The sequence below is a fragment of the Grammomys surdaster genome, unplaced genomic scaffold, assembly GCF_004785775.1.
Source record: "Grammomys surdaster isolate TR1022 unplaced genomic scaffold, NIH_TR_1.0 242, whole genome shotgun sequence".
NCBI classification, from domain to species: Eukaryota; Metazoa; Chordata; class Mammalia; order Rodentia; family Muridae; genus Grammomys; species Grammomys surdaster.
This window is the reverse complement of record NW_021604687.1, coordinates 8246992-8260179: the sequence shown is the minus strand read 5'-3', so window position 1 is coordinate 8260179 and position 13188 is coordinate 8246992. Positions and strand designations below refer to the sequence as shown.

The 13188-nt window shown below is 50.5% G+C and overlaps 1 protein-coding gene across 1 annotated transcript in view; it reads right to left on the bottom strand.

Annotated features, from left to right (window-relative positions):
• Positions 1-10030: 10030 nt before the first annotated feature.
• Dpp6 (dipeptidyl peptidase like 6) overlaps positions 10031-13188 on the bottom strand; it is a 613823-nt gene continuing 610665 nt past the window's right edge. Inside the window, exons 23-26 of the mRNA XM_028774777.1 lie at positions 12923-12981; positions 12188-12260; positions 12010-12083; positions 10031-10221 (exon numbers count right to left, since the gene is read on the bottom strand). Coding sequence (XP_028630610.1) covers positions 10075-10221; positions 12010-12083; positions 12188-12260; positions 12923-12981 — 353 coding nt within the window. The 3' untranslated portion in view covers positions 10031-10074. The remainder of the gene's footprint in view (positions 10222-12009; positions 12084-12187; positions 12261-12922; positions 12982-13188) is intronic.

The window sequence follows — 13188 nt, the reverse complement described above, 5'->3', positions numbered from 1 at the left end:
AGATCCTCAGAGTTTTGCCCTCCGCCTGTGAAGGTCAGTCTGCTCCTGGCTACCTGATCCTCACCTCAGGATCCAGGAGTCAGTGTCTCCAGGCCTTCTCTGTAGCAGAGGCTACAATGCTGTGGTGGGTCCCTTCCTTGAATGCAAAGAGCAATAAACATATGTTTATGTGCTGGTCACCTTGCACCTCTCTATCTTTTTATAAACACATCTGTGACAACTTAGAAACTCCTCTACAATGTACATGTGACCATGAGGGTGGGTTCTGTAGCTAAAAGGCTTAGAATCTAGTGTGGTCTCAGACCGTTCGCACAGAGGTCAGCAAGCCACAGAGTATATGTGGCATCTCCCCTAAGGATGGATTCTGCTGAACGTGAGAAGAAGATAAAGGTCTAGGGAGGGAAGAGTCTGGGATGAACATTCTTGAAGAGGTCTGCCTCCAAAGACAGCAGAAAGGTCACCAGGATGTTAACGAAATCTACTCCCAGCCTTCCAGGCAGAAAACAAGCATTTTATCTCCTCTACTTAGGGAACACCCCTGCATGATTAACATTCCTGGTTTCCCTAGAGATCTGTGGGTGAAAAGACCTTTATGCTCCCAACAGGTTACTATTGCTGTGATGAAACACCATGACCAAAAGCAAGTTGGGAAAGAAAGGGTGTATGTGGCTTGCACTTCCGCATCGCAGCCCCTCACTGAAGGGAGTCGGGGCAGGAACTTAAACAGGGCAAAAACTGGAGGCAGGAGCTGATGCACGGTCCATGGAGAGGTGCTGCTTATTGGCATGGTCCTCATAGCTTGCCCAGCCTGCTTTCTCATAGAACCAGGATCACCAGCCCAGGGGTGGCCCCTCCCACAATGGGCTGGACCTACCTCCATAAATTTCTAATTAAGAAAATGCCCTACAGGTCACACACAGCCTGATCCAGTGGACACACTTTTCTCAATTGAGGTTTTCTCCTCTTAGATGACTCTAGCCTGTGTTAAATGCCATAATGTTAACTAGCACAATTACTGAGCCCCCATGCATGCCTAGGCTTCAGAGCTTGAGTACTCTACACCAAGAGAGGGGGAGAGGAAGAGAAAGGGCTGGGGCTGCTGTTGGCTTTTGACACCTCAAAGCCCACTCCCAAGTGACATACTTCCTCCCAAACAGTTCATCAACTGGGGACTAAGCATGCAAATATATGTGCCTATAGGTGTCGTCTTCATCCAAACCACCACAGCTAACATGTGGGTGTGGGAACTGAACTCACGACCTTTGTAAGAGCTTTGAGTACCTTTAACAACCGAGCCCTCTCTCCAACCCAGCCACTCACTCTTTATTATCATCTGTCAAAGAGGAACTTGCCTCTGATCGTTGATAAAGATCGCATCTTTACGTGGGACTTCAGCAAGATTGTGTAGCTCTGCCCAGCTGCCAGACCCAGCCTCAGGCTCTTCAGATTATCATGAATATCCACCCTATCCCAAGACAGCCTTTGGCTCTTCGTGGAGGGCTGGGTCTCTAGAGCCTTGGAATGGCTTGGAAAGGAGGGAGAAAAGTAGGCTGGCCAACTGGGAAATGTGTTTTCCAGGTTGTCTCCTTCAGAGGAACATGGCTTGTGGAGGGAGCTAGGCAGGATGGGATAAGTGGCTTCTTGGGTACCTGTAGCCTCGTGGTTCCAGACATCAAGAAAATGCAGTGGGGCCGTGCCATGCAGGAGAGCTGGAGATTTGGCCTGAGGCTTGGTCCAGGTGACCCTCAGGATGGTACAGGGACCTGGTGCAGGTAGGAGGTGACACTCGGGTGGTGTCTTAGGCAGTTTTCTCACCCTGGAATGATGGGAAGTATTTCTAGATGCTTCTCCTGACCCCACTTTGCTGTCATCCCCTCTGCTTTCCAAGTATCCAATGTTACCCTGGGTAACTTCAAGAGGGACATCATGATCAGATGTCATCATGAAGATAAGACAGAGATGTTGAAGCATGTGGCTGAGACCCGGGGTGGGGAGATCAGAGTCACTGTCCACTGACACTTCATTTAAAGCCCCTACTGTGACACTGGGCTCTGGCCACCTAAGAGAGGTTCTATTAAAACGGGCTTCCCAGAGGGTTTGGACAGAAGGCCTAAGAGGGTGAAGCCATGATAAAGAGCAGACCCAACCTTCCAGACCCTCCTGTCAGGCTGTCTGGTCAGCTGAGAGGACTTCATCCTGTGTGGGTAGTTTTGCTTGTTTATCTAGTGTGTGTATACATATGTGTAACCAGAGGGTACTTTTGGGGAGTCCAGGAGATCAAACATGTGTCCTCAGGCTTGACAGCAGGCACCTTTACCTTCTGAGCCATCTCACTGGTCCTATATTGGGGGTTTCCTGGAAGGCACTTTGTACCAGTGAGCCAACTCCCAGGGCAGGTGCTGACAGGGTCCATGTCATCTCAGTGCTGGGCTGAGGCTTGGCGTCATAGACATTGACTTTCTTGGGTGGAGATCTGCCTTTACTAGCTCAGGTCCCCTGTCTGCTGACTGCCTATACACCCCTGCTCTCAAAGCCCAGGGATGCTATTATAGACAGAACATGTGGAGGGACTTTTATTGGGAAACAGACTTTTGGGGCTCCGTGAGAACTGGCTGAGGTCCTGCTGACTGTCCTTTAGCCCTTGAGTATGACACTAGTGGTCTTCAGGGGTACACTGTGCTCACTGTGTGTCCACGGGGGTTGCTCCATCTCCTCTGGTTGTTTCCTGGTTCGGGGTGGTTTTCTGAAGCCGTGTGCATTAGATGGGGTCTCTACTCAGGACAATGATAAGTATCCACCAGGTGTTAGCATTTTCTCTAGGCTCCGCCCAACAGTTACCTAGCAACAACCAGGTACTAGCCTCTCTCTCTCTCTCTCTCTCTCTCTCTCTCTCTCTCTCTCTCTCTCTCTCCCTCCCTCCCTCCCTCCCTCCCTCCCTCCTTCTCTCTCCCTCCCTCCCTCCCTTCCCCTCTTCTCCTCTTCTTCTCTCTCTCCCTCTCCTTCTTCCTCTCCCCCCTCCTTTTTCTACCTCTACCCTCCTGGTCCCCTTACTGCAAATAAACTCTTTTATAATAAGCCTGTCTCATGGCTGATTCTTGGAGGTATGACTCGGCACAGGCCCTCCCCTGTGATCCCTTCTGCTGCACCACCACCGCCATTTTATAAAACAGAATATGGGGGCTCCCCTGCCCCATGCAATAAGGGAGTTAGTGACATTTGATGTGATATTTATAGGGTCTGAGATACTAGTGGAACAGAGCAGCTAGCTTGCTGTGGTCACTTCTTTCTCTGTGACAGTCGTGTGTGACACTGTTCCTGGGAAACATGAAGAAATCAGTCTGGCTGGAGAAATACCAGTTAGCAAGCATGACACATCACAGCGAGCTGAACCATAGCATGTCAGGGCAAGCGACCTTGGGAATTCATGGCTTGGCTTTACACTGAAGACATAGAGGGAGCCTGGCTGCCATTTCTCTGGCTCTGTAGCTGCTAGCAGCTGTCAGATCAGCACCAGGGCTGTGAGATTCTATTATCTGATATGAAGACAGCCCTGCCAGCCATTAAGGCACATTTAGCCGTATAAAACTGAATGTCAAGCCCTTTGCTGGCTTGTGTGACTTTGGCTGACACAGAAGAAGCTCTCTTCAATTGAAGGGCAAGCCAGGGCCATAGAGTGCAGAAAGGCATTCAGTAGTCATGGAACTTCCGCCACTGTCTACCCAGAAGGGACGATGATAGAGGGTTTGCACAGGTGAGACCTCTGGTGTCTTATGACCAGGTCAAGGGAATCCCTGGGTCCCAGGAAGCAGCTCAGATATGGCCTTCTGCACTGGGGACTCAAGGTGAGTGTCATTGTTGGAGTAAACACTTGTCAGCTCAGAACAATATATATTTCTGATCTAGTTTCAGAGTGTCAGAGATCCACTTGGTTGCCATGTGTCTCCAGCTCAGGGTCTTTTGTGACTGCATCCAGCTGGAGCTGAGGACTTCAGCCCTTACACAGCACTATGGCGTTGGGGAGCCCCTGTTCAAGTTCCTTCCTTATCTACCTGCCTCATAGCCACCTGGAATTCAGCTTAGAACTATGGGGGTGTCCTCACAAGATGGCAGCTGAGTTATCCAGATTAAGTGTCAAGAGCCAGACCAAGGGGAAGAGAGGGATGGGAGAGGGAGAGGGGGGTGGGCAGGGGAGGGTCAGGCATCCACAGGAACTGTAGAGCCTCTTGCTGTCTCTGAACCCTCCATGAAGACTCCATGGCTGGCCTCATGGTTACACTCCAGTGTGGTAAGGGCCGTCACAGGAAACATTTTGGGAGTTGGCCGTAGGGATCCTGTCTAATGCCTTGGCTCAGTGACTTTCAGACTCCCTGGGGGCAGCAAGGAAGGAACTGGGGCTTGGAGACAGTACAGCCATGCTGCGATGGGCAGAGGTGCTCTTCAGCAGCAACTCCAGGCCTTGACATATCCCAGCAGGCTTGCTGATGTGCCAGTCACACACATGCCATTAGCATGAGAACAGAGGATGGTCTGTGCTGGCCCTTGAGGTGAGAGGGGGCTGCTGAGCTAAGACAGGCTGTGGTGGATATCCTTGAGAGGCCTCATCAGGCCAGGATCTTTTCCTGCCTCCACCTTGGCTTCCTCATCACCCTGACAACATTGAGGCTCTTGAGCAGGGTGCTCCGCCCACCTGTCCTCAGCCTTGAATTAACTGTTACCTTCCCCAGGGCTCCCCTGACAGCGCCCCCACCCTTCCTCATGCTTTTATTTCTGGTTTGTAGAAGTCTGCCCATTTTGCTGTAAATCTGCTCCTTGACCCTTCTGGGCTCTGAGGAGCAGGCTCTGGGTACCTATCGTGGGAACAGCACCCTGCACAGTTGCCTGAGGTACAAATAGCTGTAGTGCGGGAAGTTGGGGTTTCAGGGAGCTTGTCCCTGGGTCTCAGTCCCCCAACGAGTACTTCAGGAGATCATCACAGGATGTCTGATTACAAGTGACACTCAGATGACTCGGGATAGCCATGGCCCACAGCCACAGCCTGGTTTTGGGTATTAAAACTTCTGCTTCCCAGCTGGAGACAGCCCCAGTGCCTCTAAATAATTTATCTAAGCCCCATCACCCAGAAGGTGGCCAGAATCCCATTACAGTGTCGGTGGTGTCAGTCTTCTGGGGGGTCCTTTATCTGACTCCCATTCCTGAGCAGCACCCCAAACCCAAGGCCTCAGCATTTGCCTCAGCAGTGAACAAGAAACACTTGACCCTTAGTGCCTGAAAATGAGGTGCCTTCAAGGTCACAGTACCTGACTGCAGTCCTGGCTCCTTGAGGAACTGTCAGGACACAAACAAACTCTGCCTCTCTGCCCGTCAGCCTTTAGGTAGTGCCATACAGGGCAGCATCTCCAAGCTAACTGAGGTTTCTGTTCCTTTAACTTTACAACTACTCTCAATCCAGCTGCCACAAGTGTGCTTTCCTCCTCTCCTCCCCTCCTCCCCTCCTCCCCTCCTCCCCTCTTCCCTTCCTCCCCTCCTCCCCTCCTCCCCCTCCTCCCTCCCTTCCTCCCCTCCTCCCTCCCTTCCTCCCCTCCTCCCCTTCTCCCCTGCTCTCCTCTTCCCCTCCTCCTCTCCTCCCTTCCCTTCAGTCCTCTTTATTTGTACTTCTCTTCTTTCTTTAACTTTATTTTGTATCCGTGTAGGTGTCTTGCCTGCATGTATGTATGTGAAACATATGCATACATGGTGCCTACACAGGCCAGAAGAGGGTGTTAGATCCTGAACTGGAGTTCAGAAGATTGTGAGCTACCATGTGTGTGCTGGGAACCAAACCCTGGTCTTGCTGTAGAAAAACAGCTAGTGGTCTTAACCATCTCTCCAGTTCCCCTTTCTCCTCTTCCTCCTCCTCCTCCTCCTCTTCCTCCTCCTCCTCCTCCTCCCCATCCTCTCTCCTTTCTTTTTGTTCTTTTCTTGTTTCCCCCCTGTGGCCTTCAGCTTATGTAGTCTAGAAGAACCTTGGGCTCCCTTCTCTCCCTTCCAAGTGCAGAGATGCCACCGTTCTCAGCCCCCAGCTTATATGGGTTTTACTTGATGAATTCAGGACTCTCCATACATCAATTTGGGGGATCAGTGAGTATTTCAAACATGCTTTTTTTTTTTTTTTTTTTTTTTTTGGTTTTTCGAGACAGGGTTTCTCTGTGTAGCCCTGGCTGTCCTGGAACTCAGTCTATAGACCAGGCTGGCCTTGAACTCAGAAATCCGCCTGCCTCTGCCTCCCAAGTGCTGGGATTAAAGGTGTGCGCCACCACCGCCCGGTTTCAAACATGCTTTGTTAAAGACACTGCACATTTTGGTTTCTTGGCACAGAGAAAAATAGAGCTGGAACTGAGCTGGAGCATGGCTAGCTCCCACAGTGCCAGAACGCAGGCTGCTGGGGCAGAAAGTCAGCAGCAGTCTTCCCAGCTGTGGGCAAAGTGTGTACAGCAAACAGCCAGGGAGGCGTGCCCACTGGTGTAACAGTGGCATGATTGTTACGGGGGTGACCAACTACTTCTGATTGGATCTGGGGCTGGCTCCACTGGAGGGAACCCAAGTACTATGAACCTGGTCAAAAGCCATAGCTGGGGTGGGGAGAGGCCCTGCTGCGAAGTTACTATTCCTGTTTAGCTAAATGGATATGCTGTGCGCTTTAAATTACCTTCTAAATATTCATAATTATGCCCATAAGTCAGTGCTGCTAATGGTTAGAGGAAGTTCTTTTGCTGTAGGTGGCATAACAGCCCTGAGAATAAGAGATTGTTTGTGCTCATCTTTAAATGAGATCTCAATATCACCCACTCCAGGGTACAGAAACATCGTTCAAGATGGAAGGAAAGACTAGAAGAGCAGGAGATGGGGACAGCGCTGTGAGATGCTGTTTCCTAGATAAGATATGGCTATTACACTCTGAAATTCACAGCAGCTGTGGTTACCAGACAAGACTGGGCTGTCAGTGTTCTGCCCTACATGTGGGAGGGGCTTATGAAGTTCTGCTCTCCCTAAGGAGCTACTGACGCCTACCACGGCTGAAAGAGAAGGAAACATTTTCTTCAGGGGTGTGGTTACTGTGAAGTTGCTCGTAACCCCTCACCTTTGCTCATGTACGCACCCCTAATCAAATTCGATAGTCCACCCCAACTCCCAAAAAGGCATTAAGGTGTATGTGTGTGTGTGTGTGTGTATGTGTGTGTGTGTGGGGGTGGGTGCTGTTTGAAAAAAGGAAGGGTCAGCAGGAGTGGAGAGGATGAGAGAAGAGGTAAACGGTAAACATGGTCAAAATGAATCATATATGTGTGAAAATGTCACCGCAGTCATTATGATGTGCAACGCATGCTAATTATAAAAAGCAAACTCCACTTTTTATTAACAGAACAGGCTGGGCATGATGATGTACAAGACGTAGGTTGTGATGGTTGGTATGTGCTCGGCCCAGAGAGTGACACTATTTGGAGGTGTGGCCCTGTTGAAGTAGGTGTGTCACAATGCGTGTGGGCTTTAAGACCCTCATCCTAGCTGCCTGGAAGCCAGTTTTCTCCTAGTCTTCAGAGGAAGGTGTAGAACTCTCACCTCCTCCTGTACCATGCCTGCCTGGATGCTGCCATGCTCCCACCATGATGATAATGGACTGACCCTCTGAACCTGTAAGCCAGCCCCAATTAAATGTTGTCCTTATAAGAGTTGCCTTGGTCATGGTGTCTGATCACAGATGTAAATCCCTAACTAAGACACAGGTGGATCTCTGAGTTTGAGGACAGCCTGGTCTGCATACTGAATTCCAGGCCATCCAGAGCTACATAGTCAGACATCCTTCTCCCACTCCAAAGGTGGGGTGATTCCAAACCAAAAAACCGTGTCTTGAAGCCCTGCCCAATGTCTGACAGGAGTTGTACTAACTGATTTTGTGTGTGAAGTTGACAATGATGGAGTTATCACAGGTAAAGGAACCTCCCTTGAGGAAATGCCTCCATGAGAATCAGCTGTAAGACATTTTCTCAATTAGTGATTAAGGGGAAAGGGCCCAGTCCATTGTGGGTGGTGCCATCCCTGGGCTGGTAGTCTTGGGTTCTATAAGAAAGCAAGCTGAGCAAGCCAGGGGAAGCAAGCCAGTAAGTAGCATCCCTCAGTGGCCTCTGCATCAGCTCCTGTTTCCAAGTTCCTGCCCTATGTGGGTTCCTGTCCTGCCTTTGGTGATGAACAGCAATGTGGAAGTATAAGCTGAAGACACCCTTTCCTCCCCAACTTGCTTCTTGGTCCTGATGTGTTATGCAGGGATAGAAACCCTGACTAAGACAGGAGCCAATGGAGGAAAGTAAGAAAAAAACAACCTAAGTGGTAAAATAATGTTTTATTCCATGGATGACAGACGCTACCATGCCACATCCCCGCGGCCCCTGACCCTTCTTGCAGATGCTTTGCCATCGGCCAAACCTGTTGAAATATGAAAGCATGTTCTGTCTGTCAGCACAAGGTCCCTTCTCACCAATGGCGATGCATTGCCTATGGAAACCCCAGGATGCAACTCTTCCAACAGACCTAACACGAACCAATGCTCCAAGCTCATGTGGACGCAACCAAAGCCCCCAAACATCAACAACGACAAAAGAATATCAACATGGACACATCTCTGAGGACAGGGTTTCGGGATGCCCCAGAAGGAGTGTCCCAGGATGATGAAAACTGACATACAGGTCGTCAACAATCCCAAGGGGGAGTGATGGTGATCGGTATATTTCAAACTGGCACTTTTGGAAAAGCCAGAGAGGAGTCTGCATGCAAGCTCAACACAAGTGCCTCAGAGGGGGTGGGGCTGCACAGATGCCAGACACACGTTTCTTGTTTTATATACAATGGAATGAAATATACATGGTGACAGTAGTCACACATCTGGTCGGTGTGTATCTTACAGGGCTGATGAGGTTGAAGGAAGCTCACCAACCTTGTTGTCAGAGCAGGAGGGAGGAGCTATCTCTGGGGCTGGTGTTGACAGGGAGTTCTTCCACACTGCCTGTAGGATACTCATGATGTTGGCATGACCAACGTAATGATACTCATTACTGGGCAGACCTAGGAGTGGAACCCAATGTACTGTCTTGTGGTTTTTAAGCAAATGTTACCTGAAAAGACTGGACAACTGATTGAGGGGGGGAAAGGTATCAGTTGTAAGGACACATGTGATGGGTGGTGGATCCACAGGCAAATCCTAGCGCCACTCAGGGGATAGAAGGTTTTACCGATTGGCTTTCAGTGAGGTCTGCTGGGTGCTCTGTGTTCTTGGTGTCTGCAGTACCTCCACCAAGTTTAACAGAAACAGCAGGTGTTCCAGAATAATCTCTTTATCCAAACAAGCAATATGGTAAGCAAAAGAACAAAAAGACAGAAAGAAACTCAGAGTGAGACAGTTCAGGGCGGAGAGGTGGGGTATCCAGTTAAATCATAGAAAAAAACACAGAGCAGTTCTACAAGGTTAGCCATGGGCAGAGCTATAGTCTTACTTTGTACATAAAAGACCTGTTTTCTGGATGCAGATAGGAACAGTGGGGGGGCTTTTATAACAACAGAGAGGGGCCTGGCATGTCTGGGCACTGCGGAGACAACCATGCTGTCCCTTTCTACATCGCAGCTCTGTCAGACAGGAAGCCAGACTGACAGGTGGGAACAGCAATGCCGTGCCAGTGTAGACGGTGGGCCTCAAGGTCACAGAGAGAAAGCTCGAACTTAAGTGCCAGTTTTCTTGGGCTCAAAGTGTGCCCTCACTGTCATCTGTCCTTCGCTTTGTCCCTTGGGGAAGGGACATGGGATGTGCCAGTCACTGGGGGCCGGGAATAGGCCATGCTGCTGAGATGGGGTTGTTCCAGGCTGTGTGGTGACTCGTTTCCACCTGGAGCTTGGTGCCCACCACCAAATGGCCTTCGGTATCGAGACACATGCTATGGAACGCCGGCACCGCCACTCCCACTGCCCTTGGAGGGAGGGTGGTGGTGGGGGGGGACTCCTCATTTGCATATTGTAGAAAGAGCCATCATGTCTGTGCTTAGGTCTCAAGCGTGGTTAGTCCTCCTCCTCGTCCTCTTTTGCTGTGGCTGTTGGTAGCTTGTCCTGGATCCTGAAACATTCTACAAAGAAGCCGATGATAGACCTGTACAGGTGCTGCTTGAGTGCCACACTGTGGAAGTAGTGACTTTCATCTGGGTAGATCTGTGAAGGGAGAAGAGAGAGGTTTCTTACTCACGCGTCACCCTCCTAAAGAGATTGACTGCCGAGGCATGGAGGGTGTGCAGTGTAGGAAAAGCCAGGTCCCCACACTCTGATGTCTAGCTGCAGGATGATTTTCCTAACGGCTGGGGTCCCAGCTTCAGTGCCCTTTGCTCTGGGGAGCTCTGTTTCTGTACCAGGCAGAGGGCTCTTGCAGCCCCAGCAGGTCATGAAAACTGATCCATCTCCTCTAGAGCTCCTCCCTTGGTACCTTTCTTCCTCTCACCAGAGGCAGTGGATATAGTAAGGATTAGGTGAGAAAACTTAGAGAACGCCTCATTTAGTGGACTCAATGACCAGAACTACTTGTCCTAATTTACAACCAGAGTAAAACACTCAGGAGCTACAGGGTCTCTCTCTCTCTCTCTCTCTCTCTCTCTCTCTCTCTCTCTCTCTCTCTCTCTCTCACACACACACACACACACAGAGACAGACAGACAGACAGACAGACAGACAGACAGACTTCTAGCTAAGTGGTTCTCTGAGGATGGCAATGAGCCCCAGGTCACCTCCTGTCTGGACCCTCACATTCGGTTTGGTGCACACTCACAGGGCTGTGTCTTGGGTCCAGGTGATGTGGGAAGGAAAACTGAATAAAGTCTGGTTCATAATGTTTTGTGAGAATTGAACACTACACAGACATGTCATGCAGATTGGCTCTTTTGTATATGGTCGGTGCAATGACATAACCTGTCCTCTAGAGGCACTGTGCAAATCCTGCATGCATGAGCATAGAAGCCAAGCCTGACTTGGCTGGAACCTTGCTTTTTCTTTGAGCCCAGTCTCATTCTGAATCTTGTATTCTTCTCATGCCTTTTAGAGTGACATCATCATTTTTTTTAAGCCTGGAATATGTATGTTTAACTCACGAGATGTACAGAAGACAGTAAGGTAGCATCCCTCTCCTTGCTTTGCCCCCTGTCTCTGTGCTCTCCCCTGGAGCTTGTCATGACTGCAAAGTCTTGAGTCCTTGAGAGGCATCTGTTGTGCTGCCACGCATGGCCCCAGGAGAGTCTCTTTTCTAGGCACAGATGCCATGATGTGTGTAGAGTGTACTTAAATCATGAGTGTATCACACCTTGGAATACAATGTAACCAAATCCTCCACACCATTCAACAACTCTCAGGCCAAGGCCTCTTCCTGATTCAACCCACACACATGGCTGCTACAGATCAGTAGATGCTGAATGCTCAGGCAAATGGTGGTCAAAGCCAGACAGACACTCTCTGAGGAAGACAGGGTGCCGTTTGCCTCTGCATTTTAAAAGATGGAGGGGTTGAAGCTGTCTCATCAAAGGAACCAGAGGGCAAAAAGGAAATAAGAGCAGTTTCCTGCATCCCTGGGAGAAGGCAGGAATGGATGGATACCAGTGAAGGCCATCATGGGTTTGGTCTCTGGGTTTGGTTCCTTGGATAGGTGGTTCTATTGTAGCCACAGTGGTAGAGGTGCTTGGGCCACACTCACCGGGGGCACCTATGCTACAACTCGGGCCCTCCCCGCACCTACATAACACTGCTGGGGGAGTGCATATGCCGGCTTGGCCTTTGTCACTGCTTAGGAGAGGAGTGTGGGGCAGGGTGGTGCGGGATGAACAGTGGTGGCTTGCGTATAGAGGTGAGTTGCTGTCAGCTGAAGGGACTTCTGTGATCTGCTGTGGACCCACTCATCCCTGTACCATGACGACAGGGACAATCTTAAGTATTGACCTAACAGGTGGTAGCATTCGTTACCTGTAAGCTGTAATTGGCCTTTCCCTTGATCAGCTGAGTGATGAGCTCAGCTGTGTGCTGGAAATGGATTTTTTCTGTAGAAGAAAACAGAAGCAGACGTTGGCCAAAACTCACGTCACCACCGGGGGTGGGGGGGACCTTCATTCCCCAGGGGGGCTGTGCAGGACTCTGTCCTTACCATCAGCTGTAGCGTGGATGATCAGGAACTGCTGGTCCTCCAGTGCTGACACACGGTGTGCCAGCTTGGTCATCTGCATGTGTGGGGCAAGGGGACAGGGTTAGCTGGGGGATGGGGTCAGGGAGCAGGTGGGGAGTGGGAACGTTGATGGAGGGTTCAAGGCAAGTGGAGGGAAATGCTAGGTGTCCCGGAGAGAATGGGAAACATGGAATCCAGCATGGGAAACCAGCAACTCCCTTAGGAGACAAGGGCAAAGGAGAGAGTGAAGAGGGTTCCCCAAGCACAGGCGGCCTTAGAGGGCCATCATGTCATCCTGTGACACTGAACAAGCTTGTCCCTCTGTCCATGCAGAGTTCTGCCTGACCACAGGACGCTGGCCTTCTGCCTGTGCACGGCTGACACTGAGAAGCACAGTTCCCAGCTCACCCTCCCACAGGGGAACGGTCCTCAATGTGGGGATCAGGAGCCTCAACATCCTGCAGTTTCATAGGTTTTCTCATCTCTCCCCACCCATCAAAGCCAAGCAGCAGAGCAGATGAGCAGACAGAGGCCACATTAATCCAGTTCAGTGCAGTGGAAAGTGACCCCAAAGTTTGGATGGTGGAGAAGACCAGCCCTTAGAAGCAGGAGTGGCTGGAGGCGGGGCAGGAAGAAGGATGGGATGAAGGGGAATAGTAGATTGACCAGTTTCACCTGGTCCACTGCCTTGCCCGATAGCAACTATGCCAAACGTACCTCATACGCTCTGTTGTCGAGTCCGTGGAGGCCAAGGTACCTCTCGGAAAATGCAGAGGCTGGATAGAGACAGAGGGAAGGGGTCATCTTTGGTTCTCCAGGGCTCCAGTGGGGCAGAACCCAGATGGAAGGAATGAGGCTGCAGTGTGGGACCTTCCCCCACCACTGACATGGCAAATGTGAGCCTTTTGTTTTGTTTTGAGACAAGGTCTCACTATTGCAGTTTTAGCAGGTTGGGCCAGAATGGCCGCACTTACCAGAATACC